Source organism: Pezoporus occidentalis, unplaced genomic scaffold (assembly GCF_034315485.1).
Source record: "Pezoporus occidentalis ecotype Australia unplaced genomic scaffold, CSIRO_AGI_Poc_V1 ctg74, whole genome shotgun sequence".
In the NCBI taxonomy this organism is placed as follows: Eukaryota; Metazoa; Chordata; class Aves; order Psittaciformes; family Psittacidae; genus Pezoporus; species Pezoporus occidentalis.
The window spans coordinates 3,372,580-3,397,432 of NW_026916093.1; the positions used below are offsets into that span (position 1 = coordinate 3,372,580).

A 24,853-nucleotide genomic window follows, 5' to 3' on the forward strand; every position below is an offset into this window, starting at 1 on the left:
AGCAATCCCTGGATTGGATTACAGACAAATTTATAGTCTGTTTTATCCGATCCTCAGTTACTAAATAAAAACAGCAAAAATAATAGGAAAAGAGCCTTCTATGAAGCTAAAAGGAGACTTGCTTCAGATTTCTATTATCTGTGGAAGATATTTCAGTTACATATTTTGACAACTTGAAATATACGGTTGGGCATTACATAGTGCATAATAAAGTGCTGTATAAAATTTCTGCATGCAAATTTGGTATTGTTATTCTGAACATGTAGGTAGCTGGTGACTAAAAACTTACCATTTAGTATTTATAGCTTACCGGGGGAGATGCAAGCCATCCAAACCTTTCCTCCAATTTATTCATATCTCTATCAAATGCATTTAGGAATCTATAGCGAAGAAGATGATCCTCAGTAAGATTAAACTGTCTTCTGGCATAGTGGTAGCTCTCATTGTTCCCTATTCTGGGGAAGTCAAGCCATTCTGGATGTCCAAATTCATTACCTGCAGTTAAAAATATACAGGATCCATAAATTCACATGCTAAAAGTACACTAAAACTGCAAAATTAAAATACATGAAAATATATTTTCTTTCTGCAAGTTTTAAATTCCAAAGAATAATTCCGGATATATAAATTGGTCATTTTTTTATTAAAATATCTCTCTAAACTTTCACGCTTGCTAACAGGTTTGTTTGGCCAATAAAACTACCACAGTAAAATATTCGTGGACTGCAGGGGAAGTATAAAAGTGGTAAATGAATTAGAACCTCTATGCTACCATGCCACGCCAAAAATATTTTCATTCCCACCCATTAATAACAGCAGCAGAAACTGAGTCACCCAAGGTACAAATTTTAGAGTCATTAAAAAACCTAAAACCATCACTTTATCAGTAGATACCCAGTGGTTTTGAGCATTTAACAGAACCAGAGTTACCACTCACAGAGAAATTTCTCTTTTTATCAATTAAACTTCAAACAATCAAAAGACCAGTTGGCTGAACTTCAATCACTTTTTATGCTGGCTATAAGTGCCATTGTCATTGTTTCCAATGGCATAAAAATAACTATTCAAAAGGATTACTTGAATTTCAGTTCTTCACTTCTGAGAAAAATTCAAAAAGGCATCTTAGTTCAAGTAGCAGGCTAGATCACAGAGAGTAAAGCAGGATGGTTAATGATGATGCATTCAGTAACTGATACTGAAAACAAGTGACTTAAAGGGTGCGACAACCCAGGGATCTAACAGTATATGTCAATTCAGCGACCTTGCAAGGGGAGCTCCTTTCCCAGACATAATACTCAGTGGCATAAGCATCAGGGACACATTTCAGGCTGGGATGAAGCATGTTTTGAGCACAGGGTTCCTCTGTGTGGCCAGAGGTTCATGCTCCTTTGCTTGCCTGTAGATGCCATTGTATTGCAATGTGGTTTTTATAGAACTGTAATGCTTCACAAGTTTGCCAGTCTCATACTAGCCCACACAACTACTGAATACATATTAAGACAAGGAATAGGTTTATTCAGATTTGGATCACACTCCAGTAAAAACAAGTAGGGAAAAAGATGTAATTTAATCAAGAAAAAGCTTAGTTTCACTTACAGAAGAAAATCTCAGCTGTGAAAGCTGCAGATTCAAAGAACCCCCTCCTTTGGGACTCAGTATTTTAAATTACTTCCATACATCTAAACATGTCTTGTTTTATATACTGCCATTATTACAGTTTGAGACAAATCCAAGCAGGCTTAATGGTTATAACTCGCACTATAACATGCCACTTAACATACTCTCAGTCATTTTGGGCTATTCATTCTACACAGGATTAAAAAGGGTTAAGTACCTTGAAAGTTAAACGTTTCAAACCCTGCAATAGTTGATTCATCACAGACATTACATAGAGATTACACAGAACACATATGCACCGTAAAACAGAGACAACAAGCGCTGTACCTGGAAGTATGTAGGGGAGGTAATGTGATAAAATTGAAGAGGGTTTCTAATTTAAAAACAAAATGATTCTGACCATTTCTACATTTCTGACCATTTACTCAATTTTTGTCAATAAACTGGAGTTTGCAGGCAGATGAAGGGACAAGGATGCTGAGAGAAGGCAAGCGTTGTTTCCTGGATGGACACCCTGCATGTGCAGCCACCTCCTGCTGACTTGCTGCCTGAAAAGCCTGGAGGATATGGTCAGCAGCGACAGCTATGAATTTGAAGTGACTTTTGTGTATTTCCATGCTTCACAGGAGCAAAGAAATAAACAGAGAACAAAACAGAAAGGCTGAATACATATTAAGGAGAACCCTTCACAGCAGTGTCCATTTTCAGGAGAATCCTTCACAGCGTATCCGTTTTGTAAACACCCTGACAAGTTGTAAATTAAATTTCCCGTTCAAAAGATGAATCACTAAATTTCATATTCAGCTCAAAAGCAGAAACAAATATAAAAGAATCAGAGTCACAGCAGGACTCTGAAAATGACCTTGGAATAATGCTGGACTTCAGCTCTTAAACTGCGCTAACCATACAGCAGGGAAAATGAGAGAAGATACTGCTACAGACAGACACTGTATCTAACCAATTCAACAGCCTCTTTAAGAGCTGGGAAAAGTATACTTTCTTTTGTGATCTGCACACTATTGAAAAGACAGACTACATGAGATAGTTCAGTTAAACATAGCAAAAAACATCAGAAAGTCAGAGATATGTATCTCAAAAAGACAGCCAAGGAAACTGTACTTATTAGGTAGGAAAAACAGAAAACCAGGGAAAATAAGCAATACAAGATAGTGAATAAATTAGACTAAAATAGCTCATCATTTCAATAGAGTATTTCACTGTTAAACAGGGGAAGTTTAGACTGGATATAAGGAAGAAGTTCTTTACTGTAAGGGTGGTGAGGCACTGGAATGGATTGCCCAGGGAAGCTGTGAATGCTCCAGCCCTGCCAGTGTTCAAAGTCAGGTTGGACAGAGCCTTGGGTGACATGGCTTAGTGTTAGGTGTCCCTGTCCATGGCAGGGGGGGTGGAACTAGATGATCTTAAGGTCCTTTCCAACCCTAACTATTCTATGGTTCTATAATATCTCCTTTGTGTTCATACCGTGTACCAACTGCCCTGTCTCCGCTTGCTTTGCCTGTTTCTGCACCAGTTGTTTGAATGCTGTATTTTGTTGGATGTTTGTCTGTCTCTTTAAGGAACAACAGAAGTGCAGCAAAACACAGAAGCAATGTAATTTATTGTTCTAGCCATTGCTGCTGTTCATTAAGAAAAAAAAGGAATTTAACATAGTGCAGCAGGTAGATCGAAGACTAAATTATTTGCTGATGTCTAAAAAGCACGTTGACAGTCTAAACACCAACTGCTTGCCTTCAAACAACTTTATACGGGCATCTTCTGCACAACACACTCATGAGCTTTTTGTATGTGCTGCTTGATTTTAAAAGGGTCCCTTCATTTCTCTTTCAAAAAAGGAAAAGATGAGTTCATAAATACTGACAGAACAAAGCTAAGGAGGTATCTTTGGTTATGTTTTTAAGATGTGGCAGAGGGAAAAGGAACTAGGACTTAGGATGCAAGCAGGCCTTCTGATAAACTCCAGAGTGTGCTTTGCACACATAAGGCTATGCATCTTTTAACAAAACCACACGTCACTAATTTTTTTTTCCCTTAATTGCTATTGTTTCCTAATCTAACTTCACAACAATTGAGGGGCAGGCCTAGGAAAAGGAAGGTACCAGTAGCTGACCAACACTTATTTCAAAAGATAACTAATGGTACCCATGAAGCATCTGCTGCCTCCTTCCCCATGTTCAACTTCACACTTCTGACAAGAATCAGCAACATTCGTTTCTTGATAACTGCGAAAGCCTCTAAACATAGTAGTACTATTGGGATTTCTTTTCCTGCAATTAATTTGCTGTTTGATGTAAAGGTCCAAACTACAGATTGACAAGAATCCAGCTGCTACGAATGATGCAAATCAAGACAATGGAACTAATGTGGAGGAGAACAAAGCTGAAATTAACTGAAATTTTGATCAGAGAAACAAAACAAAGACAACTCATGGAAGTGCAATGCATACTAATTTTATCTAGGAATTAACTCGTTTGTTATTTCCTACATATGGCACATATTGGACAACTTCACTTTACTATGTACAAGATTTGAAGATCACAATTCCAACAAATAAATTAACTTCCTACTGCTATAATGAAGATTTACATCACACTTGTTTATTAGGCTAGAAATGCATTTATACTGCAAAGTAGTTAGGCTGATGATGACAGCTTTGAAGCTGCACCCCACAGGTCATGAAAGTTTTCTTGATCTCTCTTCTTTAGACATCTCTACTAGCAATTCTCTCTCAAGAAATTAGGCTAAGCAGAACTGAAAGCACATTTAAAAGATGCAGCAGGCAGTGTCAAGAGATGTCTGTTATTTTGTTCTGTTTGCATTTTGAATTAAGTATGACATTAAATACTTTAAAAGCAGTTAAAGCAAGTAGTTTATTTTATACATCAAAGGTAAGAAGTTTAATTTGGTGTATAAGGCTGAACAAGTTTTTAAATGATCTAAAATACTACGAAAAGACCCTGTTTAACACTGATGACTGGGGACTGGACACATTGGGACAATGTTTCAACAGTTCCGCCTTAACGTATTTCTAACAAAATAAGTAACATTACACCAATTTACACCACCCAGATAACCAACTCATCCAGGAGTTGTAACTGATTTGAATTTAACTTCACTACTTTTGAGAGCAATGATGACAATGCAACAATCATAGAATCACAGAATAGTTAAGGTTGGAAAGGACCTTTAGATCATTCAGTTTCAACCCCCCTGCCATGGGGAGGGACACCTCACACTAAACCATCTCACCCACGGCTTCGTCCAACCTGGTCTTGAACACTGGCAGGGATGGAGCATTCACAACTTCCCTGGGCAACCCATTCCAGTGCTTCACCACCCTAGCAGGACAGAATTTCTTCCTAATATCCAATCTAAACTTCCCTGTTTAAATTTTAACCTGTTACCCCTTGTCCTGTCACTATAGTCCCTAAAGAAGAGTCCCTCCCAGGCATCCCTATAGGCCCCCTTCAGATCCTGGAAGGCTGCTCTGAGGTCTCCACACAGCCTCCTCTTCTCCAGGCTGAACAGCCCCAACTTTCTCAGCCTAAATAATAATATAATCTGTTTATAATCTGCAGATTATAAACAGAATCAATGTTAAGTCAGATCTAGCTAGCACATATTTCTTGTTATTTCAAAAATATGAATATTTCAAAGAATTAATCCTCCTTTACCCTAGTTGCGAAAGTTTTTGGATATTGAGCAATTTTGATACTTTGTATTTACTCATGTTTGTACCAGATATTCTTCTTAACATTCATACTACTAAAAACAAGTAAGAAGCAATACTGCCTTTAAATTACGAGAGGATGATCTTCATTACAAGCTTTTATTTAATTTTGTCATCAGTACAACAAATACGTTTTTCTAATTTCTCTAGCACTGGTATGCAATGATATGTTGGTCCTGAAAAGACAAAAAAAAAAAAAAGACAACCCAAAACCAAATTCAGGCAAACAATTCTACTGTATTTCTTGCAAAAAACACAGGCTAGAGGAAATCTCATGCATGAGGTAATGGTAAAACGAGAGATCTTGGCAAAGCCAGCTCTGCGACAGAAGCATTTTCTCCCATTATTTTAAAATACTCAATACTGTCTTCTTCCAGTCTATGATAAGACAAAAATCAGAATAAATACCATGTTTGCTTTGAAACTCTGATCTTCCATATCTTCTACTGGAGAAGAGAGGGGATGGTTAACCTTGCCTGTATTAAAGGATCAAAGAATGCCCCTCCTCTGGTGTGATAACAACCATGAAAAACCACAAGCACACCTCTAATCTATCCCAGACAGGAAAGTACTGAGACCTTAAAATGATCCTAGATCGCACCAGGGATACAGTACTCTATCCACAGCAGCTGACTAGAAGATCCAGGGAAGCTCCAGGACAGAATTTCAACGAATTCCCTGGCATGTCTGACTTGTTGCTCCAAGAAGAAATCTTACAGTTTATCTGGAAATGTAGTTTCTTCCACCAGAATAATATTGATTTAATTTAAATAGCACTAAATAAAGGCTTCTATTATAACAATATTTTCTGCTTTTACAGCCCCTCTTTTCTTTAGTACTTCTCAATCTCAACTTCTCACAGCAAACCGTTTGGAAGTATAGCTTTAACACTACGTAGGTATGATGTTCCAGGCCTGTTTCTTAATATACCAGTAAAACCTGTTGAATCAGAATTTTATGTCTATTCAGTTGCCCTTTTCTAACAGTGGCTAAAAACAAGTGCCTAGAAAAGGACCAAAGAATACAAGAATCATAAACAATGTTTCCTCTTAATATAGTCCACAGGCTCCATTTTTTTTAGGCCATGACAATGCCCACTCCACTTACAGACTATACTCCTAAAGCTAACATGGAAGCCTGTACTGCATTTTCACAGTCAGCCTAGGTAGTTAGCCCTTTCAAATGTCCTACCTATTATCTGAATATCCAAGCTTTTAAACAGCAGATATTCTCCTGCTGAGGCTTTAAGCCTCCCCCTCTGCCTTGAGAAATCCAGAAGAAAATGATGATGGTGGGCCTCCACAACATCCTAAGGATCAGACTGCAATACTATCTCCAATTTCAACAATTAATCATAGATTTTGGAAGAAGATATGAAGAAATGAAATAAATAGATCACATAAACCCCTTCTTCAAGATAACCAAAAATGAATTTTACACAGTGTTATCTTTAGATTTACGAACCACAGCTTTTTGCCTTTTGATAACTACTGGTAGTTGTGACAGTTTATACATAACCATCTCATAAAATAAGATTAGTGTGTTGGGGAATATCAGCTCTGGCAAAACCTTAACTGGGACAATACACATTCCATCTCTCCTTTTGAGACTTCTATACTAAAAGAAGCCCCAGTACTGGTCACAGAGAAACCGCTTATGGATTCAAAAAGTTTGAGACTTGTTTGTGATGATCCTGGAGATTCTGCAAATGACCCTCCATCCTTTACTTATATGTCTATAAGTGCTTCAAATCAAACTCAAAACATTTCAAGAACTCTGAAAATTGGTTTCTATTCTTACTCCCCAAGAAATGACCACGTAGTTTCTCACAGCAGAAAGAATTAAGTACAGCATAAAAAATATTGACAAACCCATGAAAATTGGTGTGCATATAAACACATTATTCATGACACAGCTTTTGGCAATAGAAAGTTGTACAACACTGCTCAGCAGGAAAATGTTGACTTTAGAAGCTGTACTCATCACTAATATTTTATTACTTTTTATACTTTTATAAAAAGTCATTTACTGCTTACTGACCTTTTCTCCTCCAAAATAGGTACCTTTGGAATATACCTCACTTACAATAAATACCTTTTTTAAAGCAAACAGATTAGCTTTACTTTTCCTTCAGTCATTAAGGCAAACAGGCACATGAACAAATAACCCAGGAAAGCAAATATTGTGATAGAGACTTTGTTTACATTCAAGAGGCTTCACAATTTCTCTTTCTTTATTACAGAAGCCGACAAATGCTTGCTGAGTCTGTGCTTTTGCAAGATACTGTACTAATTTTATATTACTGTTAAAAGGTCCAGTACTCTGATTTTCCTATTTTAATATACCAGCCATTTCAAATCACATCACGCTATTGCTTGGTACACAGGCTGTCAAGCCCAGATAGGGCTAATCTTCACCTGAGAATAAGTGTCATGAAGTTTTTCCTCTCTATCAAAGGATCTCTTTTTTTTTTTGTACACATACTGCAACCTGCAATATTTAACTAGCTTTTTCTATAACATATTTAGCTGATCACAGCTCTTCTAAAGTTCAGTGGTAAGTATTTCTAAAATACTCTCCTCAAATCATATTTATTGTACTCCATTCCTAACAGATCATATTAAACAAATAAAGGAGGAACAGAAATCCTGTTAAAAGACATTTCTCCCAGTTATGGTACATTCTTCTCTCTCATACATCTTCGTTTTAAACTGGAAAAGTAATTCCTGAAAATTTCAATTGAATTCAAGAGGTAAATACTGCTGTAAAATATAATATAAATGAAAGAAATAAACCCCCACCTCAAACTTTGGTGAAATACATTTTACTTCATCTCTATTAAATTCATAAGCTATTAAAATGATACAGCTGACACCGTAGTTTGCCTTTGCGTAATTCCAAGGGCTGTGTCTGGCTTATCTAGTAGGCTTCTGGGGGAGAACTACTGTAATTTAAAGCAAAGCAGGAGCTGGTTAAGATGTCTGTACTTGCTCATAGATTCTGAAACCAATACATTCCCTTATAGTTCCATCTTAAACAACATCCCTTAAACAGTTCTTAGCCAGCTGATGCATTCTCACATATCATATCGTAAGAGCAGCTAGCTTGGTTACCCCAAAGCTCTTGCTGTCTTATGTTTCAGGTGAAATTTTGTTAACACTTAAGCACAGTTGTGCCCTCTCTTCAAAGTATTTGAAATTAAGTATAATTAATACAGGTTGTAGCACACCAGTTATCTTGCTTCTTTCTCATTCCCCCTTCCTATCAAAGCTGTCCTGTCTTCACTTATTTCCTACTGATGTTAAAAAGTTGGAGTTATCACACCATACAAAACCTCAACCCAGCCAAGTAACAAGAAAATAAGTGATTCTTCACAGAAGCACAACCTCTAAACCTGTATTAGGAAAGGCTGGATGGTGGAGGAGCTTACTTACACAGAGGAACAGCCAGACAAACTGGGCAAACCATGGCTCTGCTTTACTATGATTTACTTTTCAACAGAAGCAGAGTGCATGATGGTTGTTCCAGCATGTCTATATTTAGTAGAACTGTATTTACACATACAAAACATTTATCTGGAATAAATATTCTCTTCATTTGTTATTTGTAGTGTTCCATCAAAAGAGTATTCAATGAAATACTAGCAATGTCACTGACAACAGTATTCAATTCCTAGGGGCAGAGGAATGTTTTCCCTCTGATGCTTTAGTGAGGAAACTTTGAGTTTCTGCAGTTCATACTTACTTAAAGAGTACCATGATCAGTTATCTGGGCTAGAAGGGACCCTGAGTGGATGGGTTATTTTACTAACCTACTCTTAGAAACTTTCAGTCCTGAAAGTTTACAGTTCAACACTCCTCCCCCAGTGTAGAATAATATATTTCAGATTTAAAATTTACTCCATGCTCAGAGACAGTCTTTCAAAAAAAATGAGTAACAATATGAATTATTTTCATTGCAATAACACTGAAACAATTCCCATTCTGCTGTTTCATATTAGCTGCATCTTGGTAAAAATGAGACTGACGTGGATACTGTGACATTTCTACTATGCTCTGTGTGTCCATACACAGAATACATTATTTACTTAACCGCTTCCAAGAGCTCACTAAAATATTTAGGAGCAGAAATATTCCACAGCACATTGAAAAGGTTGAAAAGAAAAATGTCAAAAATATGACACAACTAAAACCAGACCCAGTAAAAACAAGACCCAGCTAAGACATACAAAACCTATGACAGGAAACTTTCCTAAATAGAAGATGTCATGAAAGAAGTTGCAGCTAAATCTTTCCGTGTGGGGTACTGACCAGAGACTGGTACCATGACTGACAGGATAATGGGCTTAAAAAGTGAATCAAGGACTGAACTGGAAAAGGATGAGGTCACATGAAGATGGCAAAACTTTTGTCATAATATATTCAATAAACAGCATTTTTCTTACTGGTGTCAGTGAGTCCAGAATTGCATCCTTTAATTTTGAAACAGTATATAAAGGATTATGTTACTAAAAGAGAAAGAAAATGTAAACTGAAGAGAGAGACCACTAGAATAATGTTTGATACACATAAAAGTTAAAGCTTTTCATATGATATACATCAAAAATGAAAGTTTAATAATATTCTGTTCTTGCAATAGGAACAAATCTATTTAAAATTAATTATGCATTTGTTAACAGCACAAAATAAGAAAATTTGAAATTAAAAGTTTGGCCTATTTAAAAAAGCAGATCATAAATACAAAAATAATAATAAATAGAAAATTACCAGATCACCTTTGGAGTCTGGGCATTCACCAGAAGCTTATTACACTACAGAGAGGACTACAATAGATGTCAAAGCTGGCAAGGAACAAAGATGCCTGGAAACACAGTTTTGTGCAAGACTATACAGTGTCAGACACTTCTCCAAACTCCTCCATACTAGCTTAATACAAACGGAGCTGTTAAATACCTCATTTATTTGAAACAGAAAACTTCCTAAACAGCCCAAGTGACAGATGTTAGGACTCTTCAATATATATTAATGAAGCCACATTCAAAGATACTAACGGTGAAACCTTCAACTTTTAAAATGCTGTAACACTTCCAAAGAAAATAAAGCCTTATACTTTGATTAACAAATACTAACACAGCACTAAGTCTTCACATAATTCTATACAGTATTTCAAACAAGTAAACAGAAAGGAAAATCACAGAATGACTGGGGTGGAAAGGACCTCTGGAGATCATTCAGTCCAAACCCCCTGTCAAGGCAGGGCCACACAGAGCAGGTCACACAGGAACGCACCCTGGCAGGTTTGGAATATCTCTAGAGAGGGAGACTCCACAACCTCCCTGGTTAGCCTGTTCGAGTTGTCCGACACCTTCAACATAAACAAGTTCTCCCTCATGTTGAGGTGAAACTTCTTGTGTTTTAGTTTATGGCTACTGCTCCTCATCCTATCACTGGGTACCACTGAAAAGAGTCTGGCACCATCCCCCTGGCACCTGCCTTTGAGATATTTATATGTATTAATGAGATCCCCTTGTCTTGCTTTCTTGAAACAGGTCAATTCTGCCATCAGAGAATTCCTCTGGTTGCAGCTCTGAACCACTTCTTACCTATGTTACTATGATTCGCAAGATTCCTCCTAAAATGATTTATCGCTACTTTGAGCCTACATTAAATCTTTCTTCTGCCAGCTGTCTCCTGCCCTCTACCTGAGGCTGGTTCAACACTGCTATGCTGACAATGTATTCCTACCCTTCCTAAAACACATTTGGTTTTGAAAGCCATCAAGACCTTCACAATTTTAAGTATTATTTGCCGTTGTTTGCAATGGGCTTGGGCATTTACTACAGTATTTCCAAAACCAGAATTATGTGCTTATTCCAAGTCTTTGAAAAGGCACAGCCTCATACTGCTAGCTACACCACCTTTTCCTCAAAGAGTGAGCCCAGAGACTTACCTCTGATACACTTAGTCTCAAGGCAGTGGCTGCCAATGTAAGACTCTTCTGACGTAAAAAAAACCCAATCAAAAGTATTTCTAAGTTCACATACTGGGCATGTTTTGGTGTCTTTAAGCAAACAGCTATTTGTATTCTGAACGTTAGGTGATTTGTGATTTTTGAAGGTACAAGCAGTATTCTGTTTGCAGGACTTGGCGCTGTTTCAAAGCAACCTGTTACTGTAATGTCTCACCACTGTGAAATTACATATATGCAAATCTATATATAAACAATATATAAAAATAAGTTGATATAAAAATGTAATCAAATTGTCTATTTGATTCTAAACACAATTCTACGCAACAGCTGAAATATTAGGTGTAACTAATACCTAACTCAAGCAGTACTTCAGATATGCAAGGATATTTGCTTAAGACTAAGTTGGAACAAACAGAAAAAATTGTTAACTTCAGCAGAAAACCAGCTACAGAGCTAGGTGCACTGCATGTGATCTAGTCCTGTTCTGCATCGTTCCCAGTTCATAACAGTCTCCCTATAGAAGACTCCATTGATTGGTAGATTATCACCGTTGTTTTCAAAGGTACTTCTAAATTAATATGAGGGTAGCCAAGCTGAAACCATGGCCTGCATTTCAAACACAAGGCAGCAGTGTTGTGACAGCCCTTACTCAAGAAGCTTACTTTACATTCTCTGATTGTATTCATTGATACTATTCCTGCAAAGACCTGCTTTACTTACAAAATTACCCTGGAGTCAGAAAAGACTGTTTGTGAGCATGGTCCTTAGCAGGACTTTCTATATAATGTGACATGTCCTAGTGCCACACTTTGCTCTGAGAGATGGAACAAGCAAGGAAGATGCGCAGAGCTCCCAAAGGACAAGAGTAAAATCTGACGTATTTGTGATAGATGCCAGCAATATGAACTTTCTGTGCTTAAACAACCCAGGTTTTACAGTCTAGCTCAGTTCTGATGAACATATACTTAACTGATCTGCTGTGAGCAAATGCAACCCCCGTATAATTAGGTCTGGACATAGCTTAATCTTTTAGATAAGCTGTAAAGCTCACAGGCCTTTTCTGAATCCTTGGAGAAAAGAAAATTAAAAATAAGAGTTTATAGAAATAAGAGGAGTACAGAGTTTTATATAAACTTGCAACACACTCATGCAGAAAATCTTAATGTTAGCAGAGACCTTCACCTGAGGAAAAAACAGTAAAATGATTCCAAAATAAGGCATATATCATATTTGATAAGAAATTTCTTGCATTAAGATCCTCACAGGTTCCTAACTTGGCAATTAAACATTATAGCAACATACATCAGAGAGGCTTATGAACATAATCACATCTCCCAACTACATACTGTTCCAAAAACACAGATCAGTAAGATACAGACCTATTTTCAAAATGTCCCTTTCAGTGTTTTAACTACTATGGAGTTTGACAACAGCACTCCAACATAATTTTTTATTTGCTATGCACCTGCAGAATCCCTTCCTGTTATCCTTAATATCCCTAGCCAAGTTTAATTCTAACTGGGCCTTGCTTTCCTAACCTGGTCCCTAGCTTCCCAGACAACACACGTGTACTCTTCCCAGGCTGCCTGCCCTTGCTTCCACTTACTATAAGCCTCTTTTTTTCATTTGAATTTTCCTCAGGAGCTCCTTATTATAACCCCCATTTTCAAGAAGGGGAAAATGGATGACCCAGGGAATTACAGAGCAGTCAGTCTCACCTCTGTGCCTGGCAAAATCTTGGAGCAGGTTCTCCTGGAAGGCATGCTAAGGCACATGAAAATCAACAAGGTGCTTGGTGACAGCCAGCATGGCTTCACTAAGGGGAAATCCTGCCTGACCAATTTGGTGGCCTTCTATGATGGGGCTACAGAACTGATGGACAGGGGTAGAGCAGTTGATGTCATCTACCTGGACTTGTGCAAAGTGTTCGACACTGTCCCACACGACATCCTTGTCTCTAAATAGGAGAGACATCAATTTGATGGATGGACCACTCGGTGGATAAAGAACTGGCTGGATGGCTGCACACAAAGAGTTGTGGTCAATGGCTCAATGTCCGGCTGGAGGCCAGTAACGAGTGGGGTCCCTCAGGGATCGGTGTTGGGACCAATCTTGTTTAACATCATTGTCACTGACATGGACAGTGGGATTTAGTGCGCCCTCAGCAAGTTTGCTGATGACACCAAGCTGTGTGGTTCGGTTGATACCCTGGAGGGAAGGAATGCCATCCAGAGGGACCTTGACACGCTTGTGAGGTGGGCTCATGCCAACCTTATGAAGTTTAACCATGCCAAGTGCAAGGTCCTACACCTGGGTCGGAGCAATCCCAGGCACAGCTACAGGTTGAGCAGAGAAGAGATTCAGAGCAGCCCTGCAGAGAAGGACTTGGGGGTGTTGGTCAATGAGAAAATGAACATGAGCAGGCAGTGTGCGCTTGCAGCCCAGAAAGCCAACCGTATCCTGGGCTGCATCAAAAGGAGTACGACCAGCAGGTTGAAGGAGGTGATCCAGCCCCTTTACTCTGCTCAAGAGACCTCACTTGGAGTATTGTGTGCAGTTCTGGTGTCCTCAGCATAACAAGGTCAAGGTCATGGAACTGTTGGAACAAGTCCAGAGAAGGGCCACGAGGATGATCAGGGGACTGGAGCACCTCCTGTATGAAGACAGGCTGAGAAAGTTGGGGCTGTTCAGCCTGGAAAAGAGAAGGCTGCATGGAGACCTCATAGCAGCCTTCCAGTATCTGAAGGGGGGCAATAGGGATGCTGGGGAGGGACTCTTCATTAGGGACTGCAGTGATAGGACGAGGGGTAACAGGTTAAAACATGGGAAGTTCTTTCCTATTAGGGTGGTGAGGCACTAGAATAGGTTGCCCAGGGAAGTTGCGAATGCTCCATCCCTGGTAGTGTTCAAGGCCAGGCTGGACAAAGCCTCGGGTGAGATGGCTTAGTGTGAGGTGTCCCTGCCCATGGCAGGGGGGTTGGAACTGGATGATCTTAAGGTCCTTTCTAACCCTAACTATTCTATGACTCTATGAAAATGCGTAGTGCACAGCTCGTAAATCCAAGCCCATTTTTGAGAAGAAAGGCAAATGTTATAACCCAGAATTGCATATTAGCAGTGTTTCAGCATACAGAAAGCCTTCCAAAATGGGAAGAGTTGGAAACATTTTAAAGCCAGGTTTCTTTTACAGAGTTCTCTCAACATATTTTATTTCAAGAAGTAGACTTGCCTCAGTGAGCTGACAAAAAGCACAGCCCTGGCAAAATCCAGCATTCCTACTGTTCAGCACAATTACTTCAATTCCACTACTTAGCAGGAAGACACTTAAATTGTTATTGTACTTTTACCTCGCAGCAAAAGAACGTAGGAGGGTGATGCTAAATAATCATGCACTGAGGATTTAAGTTTAGATCAGGTTTGTTTGTCATTGGTTGGGGCTTGTTTTGTTTGCGCTGTGGTTTTTTTGTGGCTTTGTTTTGTTTTTTTTTTTTTAATATAGACAAAGCAGATGAAAAGAAATGCCAGCTACTGACACTAAAAAAAGATTGGCCAACGATCCCCTTTGCTTCAGGGCTACTGCTGGGGGATGAATAAAATATTAGCCATCTGTAAAATTCCAACATGCTGGGAAAAATAAAATACATAATCCACATTTTGAGAGTCATATGCTTTACTAACAGTTTAAAACAACCCTGAGATAGAATTTCGCAGTTGCCCAGTCTGCTTTCCTATACAGCTATTAAAGTAGATGGGATACATCAGATAAGAAGATTCATTAAAAGAATTGTATGTGTAGATAAAGGACTCCAAGTGTGTGCAACAAGTGAAACTGAATGTGTCATACTGCCACTTCCAAATACTCATACTAAACCATTTCCAGACAGCAATACACTACATGAGCTATAAAAGACAAAAGGGCCCAAAATATATCACAAATATGTATGCTTGAGTTTACCAGTGGATAGCTAGGTTGTGTGACTGAATTTATTTAACCCAACAGCAGTGTGCGAAGAATGGAGAGAGTAAAGGCTGAACCAGAGCCAGAAAAAAATGGGTTATAAAAAAGGCCAAGATGCTGCATCAGGAGTGGTAGAGGCCCCTGCTGAATTTAGGGCTAGCTGAGATTGGACTACCCTGCCGGTCACAGGGATTGAGAGGCAAAAATCCAATTGAAACTCTGAGCCGGCAGTCACTGCCTCCCTACAGCTTTAAGATATTGCTTATCAGCTGCCCCATGCTGCCTTGTAGGGAGATAAGTAACTCTGCATAAGTCCAGCCTAGCCCACTTGGACTGCCTGCAGCAATCAGCAGAAACTGCTGCGAGGCCTCCAAGCACAGCTGTTGACCCACAAAATTGCAACATGTCACTGGGAAAAGAGTGACATTGCTCTTATTTGTCCCCCACAGTCACACTTCAAGCACTGAACAGAACAACTCTGCACAAGATATTGTCTTGGAAAAGAACAGAAAGATCTGTGTCTAGTTACTAACACAAACATTGGTTCAATGCTAGCTCTATTTTAAGACGAAGCAAAACTGCCAAACCCAAATCACAACACATCAGAGATTTAGGCATTATCTTACAGCATTTCCTCTCACACCAACAGTGTTTCAATACAATTTTCTGGTGTCTTAGAAGGAATTTTTATCTAATAACTCGAGATAAAGCATGTTGCTGTTTGAAAAAAAAAAAAACCTATCTAACACTAGTTCAGATAGGGATTCTCATTAATCAGACAACAGATTTAAGTGGTTAAAGAATGACACTAACAGAAGTCAAACCTGGCAATGTAAACTAGAAAAATAAAAACCTGCCAAAATTTCCTTGTGGGAGTGTATTCTGAGCAACCTGAGAAGGAAAGAGGTTCAAATTTGCATTTGCACTATGCCAAATTAAATAGTACATTTACATTCTGATTCATTTTCCTTCTGCTTACTAGTAAATAAAGCGATTAAAACATCACTATAAACAGTTTAAATTCTATCAAATGGAAATAATTCTTTTCTTTTTCACCTCACAGGAATTTGATGTTTGATCTTAATTTGGAAAGCTGTGAAATATACTGGTATTTCAAGGAATGAACCTCTGCTTTGCATAGTATGTTTCAAAAGTAGCAACCTCAGTGGTAACTATTTATTTTGGTCTAAACATAATTAAAGTAGATATCAGAAGGACATCCCCCATCTATTTATCTACTTTGTGTATTCATTGTTTGAGTCTTTTTCTCCCTTTCAAGTTATCCATTGTTATCTTTAAGGGGGTTTTGTTTTGTGGGGGATATTTATTGTGTTGGGTTTTTTCGTTGTTCTGTGGTTTTTGTTGGTTTAAGATAGTTATATATGAAATGAAAGAAGGTGACTGGTTCATTTAAGACTCTTAACAAGACACTTGAAAGCCATTTTTCTAAGTGAAGTTTATTAGTTTTAGCATATTTCAAAGTGTTGGCATAACAACTGTATGGTGACAGCATAATCTGTTGCAAGATCTTCGCTCACTGCAGTCAGTCATAGCCAGGATGCCTAAAGACAAGGTTATTTGTATTGGGGTTTCATTTGGTTTTGGGGCTCGGGGTGTTTTTTGCTCTGTGGAAATGGATATTGACACTTGCAAGTTTTGTTCAGAAAGAACAGTCAGAAATCAGTACTCAGGTAATCAGCCTCTGCTACTTTGCCCTGCTACAAAAGGGCAGGTTAAGAAGAGCCACATCTGCCTCATCATCAACTGAACTACTTATGACTATCAATCAGTATATTAACTTTCCAGTTGTGGAACAGAAAAGGTATGGTGCAGATTGAAATGCCTTGCCTGTTTGTAAATGAGTTCTACTAATGAAGGTGCACAAAAGATATGTACTAATGAGCAAAGCCCTCCAATGCTGTAATTCTGACTGATTCAAGGCAGTAACTACCCTGATGTTTTCTCTCCCTCTCACTGAAATAGGGACCAGGTCTCACTCTCAGAAAGTCTTCTGAACTTTCTGCAGGACACAATGAGCCTGTCAGATGGGTCACTGCACCTCCATGATGTTAAACATCAGCATTAATTTAAAATCATTGATATATGCTGCTTCCACAAAAGTATTAAGTCTTGGAACACTCACGACATCAGCTCTCAAAATTTAGCCTAGATTTGCAATTGCTTCACAACGATACTATGCATGTATGCATATATATGCATGGAAATGTTACAAAATTTGATTTTAAAGTATCTTAAACTTGATCCTTGAACCACCTTTTTCTTTTTACACTGTAATGTGAATAAAGGAAGTTATAAAGCAACATAATGCTTACATATTATTAAAATATTTAATGACTGTTTACAACACCAGAATAGCATAAAGATAGGCTGTCATTAAGAACAAGTCACTGAAAAGCATTACCTCTATACTCTACACAATTAATTACATCAGACACTGAGTACTTCTGATGCCATGCATTCAGACTATGACATAAAAACTCCAAATCAAATCATTTTGTACAGCACAGACATAGCAACTTCATGAAGCTGTTGCTTGTGTGAGCAACTGAGGACTGTGTTGCCAGCATGGGCCTGCATGTGGAGACTGCAACTACTGCAAAGGCTAGGGCAGCCTGTTAGAAGTATCCTTATGAATTGATGGATTAGATTTACAAGGGTAATTAAAGATAGTCTTGACTCGCCTGTAAGTCAAACCAGTGTCAACACAACTGGGAAATAGGTAAAAGGAAAAAAATACAGGAAAAGAGAAAATATAGGAAAAAATTAAAACCAGTTAGCAGGTTTAAATAAAGCTGGTAGGCAATTGCCCAGCAGGCAATAGCTTTGGAAGCTGAAGCAAAACTTTGCCCCTCAGATAGAAGGAGAACTTAAGAGAATGGGTACTGGTGACAGCTTCGCTACAAGTAGGAAGTAATTTGTAATACAGCCTCCAAAATCTGTCAGATTAGAGAATAACTGCCTAGTGAAGACTTCATCCTATTTTTTCTTTGCATGTGGGGACACAAGAGAAAAAAAAAAAACAATCCGAAGCTTGTGATACTGAAAGAAAAGGCTTAAAACAAGGTATGTGTTGAAATTTAAAACAAAATAGGGAAGCAAACCAGACTGAACCTGAAAGTTGAATTTCTTTGAAAAATCAGTTGTAGCAGAAAATGCCCTTTCTGCATGTTTAGTTAATCTTCCACATTCTCCTCCTCTTCTCAATGAGGAATGTCTTAAAGGAACAGTTTTAAGACATCAGAAGATTCACAAGATGCAGTGGCGTAAGTGGCATTGTTCTGTTCCCCTTCCTACAGGTAATCATTCTCACTACAGGCAGAAAGACTAGAGAGATTTTTGGCCATTTTTGGCCTAGTAATGTGTCTTTTGATAAAGAGCTTTTAAGAGGTACTCAAGAGTGTCATCAGGTATAGCTTCTGCCAATTTCGTATTTCATCTACCAATTTTCAGATTTTAGTATAGAAAATTGCTCAAATAAGTAGGAAGTCCAAGACCCACTAATGTACTCCAGCATTTCCTGATGATGGGCATAATACACATGCCAATCTAGATACCTGCTAGACTTCAGTCTACTGGTGATGGCTCTTGTTTTGTTTCTTGTTGTTTATTATTTAAAAAAGCCTCAGAAGAGCTTCATGGCACCAACTTTTATGAAGGAAGACACTGTTCGGTCTATGTTATTCTTCACCCAAAGCCAACAGGATAGCCAAAGCTATGCATTTTGGTATCTTTAGCTGCATTTATATTGACAAGAAGATGATCTCTGAGTATATAGTTAGGTTAGAAACTGAGATATTAAGAGTGAGCAAAGTGACCTGCCTGAAGTGACTGGCATATACACGATGGAATGGAAAAGTACGGTTTTTACAACTCTAGATACTTCCTGAATGTGAGAAAAGATGAAATTGGAATACTAAAAAGAAATCTATCCAACTCCATCTGGTAGCATTCACTGGCAATCGATCCAGTGCTCATTTTCTTGGCTTGGTGATACAGGTAGGAGAAGAGTTGTATTTTGGATGGTGCATCCATGTGGCAACTGGGAATGTTACATGGACTCCAAACAAGTGTCTTCATAGATCAGAATGCTAACTTTTGTCTAGAGTTGTTTCCGGAAGAAAGGAAGCTATCATGAAGCAAGACTAGTTGTCTAACTTAACGCACATTTTCCTCAATCAGCTCCGTCCAAAGGAAGTTAGGAAACAAGTAAATAGCTGTAAATGAATGGTCTAGCACTGCCAAACTATGAGATTCGGTTTCCAAGACACAGATTTGCTGCAAGCTATCCCCTCTCTTCACTCCATTATATTGTGCCTCTTCATTTGCAGATTACAGCTATCCCTTCGGAGTTTGAAATTCAACAATTTGCTATCTATGCAGATGCAAACATGACAGTATTCATCTTATGCTTGAAACACATTTAAATTAGCCCTAAGACCTGAATCAGCTGAAAGCAGAACAAATCTGTAAGCCTTTCAAGACATAACTAATCATTTTAGGTTTTCCTTGTGACAACAAGTTAATAGACACAAAATAAATTTACACTGATAAATGAGAATCAGAGCCGAAGTTACTTCTAGATTACATTACAGCTGCTTAAAACATGATAAAATTTTAATTTTTTTTCAAGTTTTGAAACAAATCCTTCCAAACTGGCTGTATCAAATATTATAAGCAATCTCATTTAAGTAGCCACCTCCAACTTCTTTTCCTTGAGGATTCTTTTACTAAAAGAACACCTTAACATTTACTGCTCCTTTCTCTAACACATTAATTGCTAGAATTTATTTTGTATGCAAGTATTCATTAATTATTCTAAAACATTATTTCCAAAAATAGCATTCTATTTCACTGAAATATGTATGTATTCAGAGCACTATGTTTCATGCTGTCATTGCACTGGATACAAAAGAGTTATACAGCTTTCTTAGGTTCCAAGCTGAAAATGTATTGCAACCATATTAGGAAGCACATAATGCTTTTCATGCCTTTAAGACAAAAATGCTTTATCGAAGGAAAAAGTAAACTTTGACGTCAGAAAAGTATGTTCCAACTATTTGAGTAAAGCCAAATATGTACAAACGCTGAGATGATTTCTCTTCTCCCCCTCTGGCAATGCTGTATGGAAATGCAAAGTGATAAATGCAAAACACAAAACAGAGACAAGAAACCATTAGAGATTACTTGCACAAAGACATTTTGAATTGGACATATGAAATATTACTCAGTAATGATTTTTCGTTCCTTTGACCTTTTTATTAACAAAAAATAAATTCACTGAAGTGATAAATGCTTTGCATGGATCTTCTTTAACAAAGAAAAGGGAAAACAACCCTCTGAAGCAAAGGGAAATACACTCTTTTCTGCAAAAAAAAAAAATAAATTCCAGTATTATACTTCATTCTCTTCTGTTTCGTTCCATTCTTTCACACAGCCATGCTATGATGGTAGCTTATTTCATTATTTGTTTTCTTTTTTAAATCGTAATGGGAACATTTTTTTTGGTCAGAAAACACATCCATTGAAAACCTGATAGTGCATTGCAATAGTGGGAGGGCCCAACAGAGAGACAGGGCTGTACCACAAGACTAGTAAAAACTCATGTCGCTAAGCCTAGCCTCTTGGTATCTTGGATACAGCTCACATCATCCCCTTGTAAACCGGGAGATGAAAATAAAATCTTCTTTCCCAAAGAAACATGCAACTTCTAAACCCAATATACTCACGACTGCTTTCTACACGCTTTTTCAATATATATTCCTTGCAGAAGTACTTCTAGCACAAGCATTTCCACATTTACAGTTAGGCACTGAGGACAAGTGGAACATAAGCTTTCAGTCACAGATCATGCTTTTTCTCTGCCTTGTTCTAAAATGCCTAGTCTCTCAGTATTTTCAACATAGTCATACAACAGAAGACACTGCAAATCAAAACCTTACCAAGAGTATATAACATGTAGGCAGCTCCTTTACTAAGATAAATTTTATTTATTTCTACAGGCCTCTTCCTGCATTTAAGTTTTCAGAGATAAGCAATGGATTCATTCCTGTGTTCTTATTCAAACCAAGCAATAGCCTTCATAGGAAATGAAAAATTAAAAGTACAATATTTTTGGCCTATAAACAGAAATGCAACTAGTAAATATAAAAAGGGACTTTCACGATTTTTCTGAAAACTTCAACTATGTCTACGTTAAACTCTGGGAAATTAAGACTATTTTAAACTAAGAGACTCCCTGCTTGCCCATTTTTAATCAAGAGAGCCCCCCCCCCCCTTCCCATAATTAGGAAGGCAGGATATCAATAAATAGCTTCCTATATTTCTAAGTCTAGTCACAGCCAGCACTGGGACCAGAGTATAGCATTACTGATTTTGCCTTTTTTTTTTCCCCTCTCCAAACGAAACAAATTACCAGAGAATTCTGCACAAATAAGGTAAGTTTTCTCTACATCTACTGAAATTAACACATCAGTATTTTGGCATACTTATCAACTTATGGCCTTTGAATACTTGTTATTAAGTTTGACAAAAAAAGGCATAGCAGTTTATAGCAAACCTTCCAAAACTCAGGACTAAACTGGGGAAGGGAAGAATGTATCAACCCTCATGACAAAGCCAGAAACAAAATGGAACTTAAAAACAGAGACTGATGCGGCTAAACTTCCAATTTCTCCTTTGCAAAGCACCTGCAGGCAGGAACAAGAACTACCCCAAACAGCACCTCCAATTACTTTGTTCTAGATCATGTTTTATTTCTCTGATCTGTGTAAATCAATGCTTTAACACCAAGTATGACATGCATTAAAGCAAGAAAGTGCATGTAAGGCCCACACAGAGATAAAATTTAAGAAAAGGTAACCTGTTATTTCAAACATAATATTGTCACACAGCATAGTTTCAGAAGTGCTTACTAGGTTACAGTAACTGAAACGGGAAGTTCAGGTTAGACATAAGGAAGAAGTTCTTTACTGTGAGGATGGTGAGGCACTGGAACAGGTTGCCCAAAGAAATGGTAAATGCTCCATCCCTGGCAGTGTTCAAAGACAGACTGGTCAGGGTGAGGTGTCCCTGCCCATGGCAGGGGGGTTTGAACTAGATCATCTTAAGGTCATTTCTAACCCAAACCATTCTATGATTCTATGATAAACAGAACACAAGGAGGGAAAAAGCACAATAAGACAACTGAAGAAGTCTTGAAAATAAAATATATATTTACATAGTATTTTGGTATCTATAGATACTAGCACTCCCACTACGCTTGCTTAAACTACAGAAAACATTTGAGCTACAGAAGTCCATCCATGTTCAGCCTCCTGCACTTTTCCCTTCAAGTAATATTATGTAGAATTCCTCACTTTCTAAGATGGTGGAAGCCATTGTGAACTAAAAACCGATCACAAAAAAAAATATCAAAGAAAAGCTCAGCCTGGGCTAAGGTTCATTTGTTTTTAAAAAGTCATAGACATGTATTCCCCCATTCCTAGGGAGAACACATGCACAAAAGACACATATACAGAAATCTATAGGAAGAGAAAAATAAAACGGTGGTCTTACTTCAGGATATCAATTAGTAAAAAGTATGGGTCACAACAGCCACAAAGTTTGTACTTTTCACAAATGTAAGGAGTACAAGAAAAATGGTGGCAATCATGGTGCCCATCCAACATTGTACATTAAAACAGAGTAATGTTCTCTTTCAGATCTCTTTCTTAGCATTAATATTCTGAAATAAGAACATACATTTCTTCATTATGAAGATAAAGATTGTGAAATTAGGCTGCAAAAGGAGCTGACCTACAATATAACCATCCAGATGACCCAGGGTTTCCTGAAGCACTTTGTATTAATAGCCTGAAAAGAAATAATAATGAGTTTAAGGGAGATGTTTCATACTCCACAGACTGACTCTTACATCAGGAGTGGATTACTGAAGTGTTTTTAAATAACCTTCCTAAAAAATGCTACTTAAGAAGCTATTCATTGCAGATACTTTGCTTGCCAGATCTGCTCTGAATTCCAAAGAGATCAAAATAACTATTCTGATTGAGCAAAAGTCCTAGGCTTCTGGCCATACAAAGGCTGCACTAGCACTCTTGGTTGTGTGAATAATCCTTTGTTCTCCTTGAGCTGTTAGTCACTTGTGCTGTTATTCTTCCCGGCTTGCAACTTTACAAAATACATTAAGAAAGAAGCAGTATTTTATAGTCAACATTCCCACTCAAAAGGTATGAGCACTATTCACAAAATAAAAAAGAATAGAAAAATTAAGTCTAACAGTATTACTTTTCTTTTCAGCCAAAACTAACTTCATCTTCTTCCTAAACTCCCTTTCTAATTTACTCCACTGTAAATTCCTCCTCTCCCTTCTTGGGAGCTTACTAAAATCAGCTCCAGATTCATACACAAGATTAACCTCATAATACTTAACTCTGAAGTAAAACTTCATAAAATACCTCATTTTCACTGTGGTTTTATCGATTTCCATGAGCTTACAGAAATAATTTACCCTGAATTATGTACAGGAATGCATCTTTTTAGCGGGAATGATAAACTGACTGTTGTGGGTTAATGGAGCCTGCAGCTCCACTCCAGTACCAACCTGATTTCCTGCCTTCCTCACCCTTGTACTCTTCTGGTCTGCCTTCTACCTCGCACAGGTTTCTTCCCTCCAACACCAATACATAGCTGCCTCTCAATGACTGCTACTATATAAATGCCTTTTATCCATTAAATCTCTTGACATGGATTAAGAGAGCTCTCAGATTTTCTTTTTGTAGACCTCAACAAGGTTATAACAAATTGCAATAGAAATGTATTCCAAATCAAATCATGTAGCCTATCACTTGCAGTGATAAATTCCAATGACATTTGAAGCCTGCATAGTTTTAAATTTCAAACTGAAGACCTCAGAAGACTTCTAAGAAGGGAGATCACCATTTATAAATGATGCTTTAATAGGCTTTACTCCACAGACTTTACCACTTCTTTTGAAAACTTGAATAGAAAATATCTTGCCTCTGTACTTGAATTTGCATTGGTCTTTAAGTGTTGTTTTCTGAGTGAGCATTGGATTGATGGCCTCAGAAAATTAAGACATTGAGCAGATTTTAAGCTACCAAACAGTGCTTGTGAAAATAATAGGTTCTTGATCTCATAAAGAAATCTTTTTATTCCAATGTCATCATAAAGTGTTATCTCAGTTTAAACTAAATTGATTTGGGGAATTAATGACACTACTGAGATGAACTCATTTCAAATTACCACAACTGCACACATTAAAATCCAAATTGGAATGTATGCCTAAGGATCTATTATTCAGACTTTACTAATACAAAATGTCACCTACTCAGCCATGTCTCAAAACAACCTTACTGAGTAGCATGTGGGGTTTAATTCTATTTTGTTCTGCATTGCCAGAAAGCAGTCTCAGAAAGAACAATACACTGCCAAAGGCAGGGTTGCTGATTAACAGATTCTTATGCATGCTCTTACACCATCTCACTACAGCTTTGTGTTGCTTAATTACTTGACTGTGATGT

The 24,853-nt window shown here is 37.8% G+C and overlaps 1 protein-coding gene across 1 annotated transcript in view; it reads right to left on the bottom strand.

The window, feature by feature from the left end:
• GBE1 (1,4-alpha-glucan branching enzyme 1) overlaps window positions 1-24,853 on the bottom strand; it is a 148,324-nt gene that overhangs the window by 24,388 nt on the left and 99,083 nt on the right. The window contains exon 13 of the mRNA XM_062601996.1: window positions 311-495. Coding sequence (XP_062457980.1) covers window positions 311-495 — 185 coding nt within the window. The remainder of the gene's footprint in view (window positions 1-310; window positions 496-24,853) is intronic.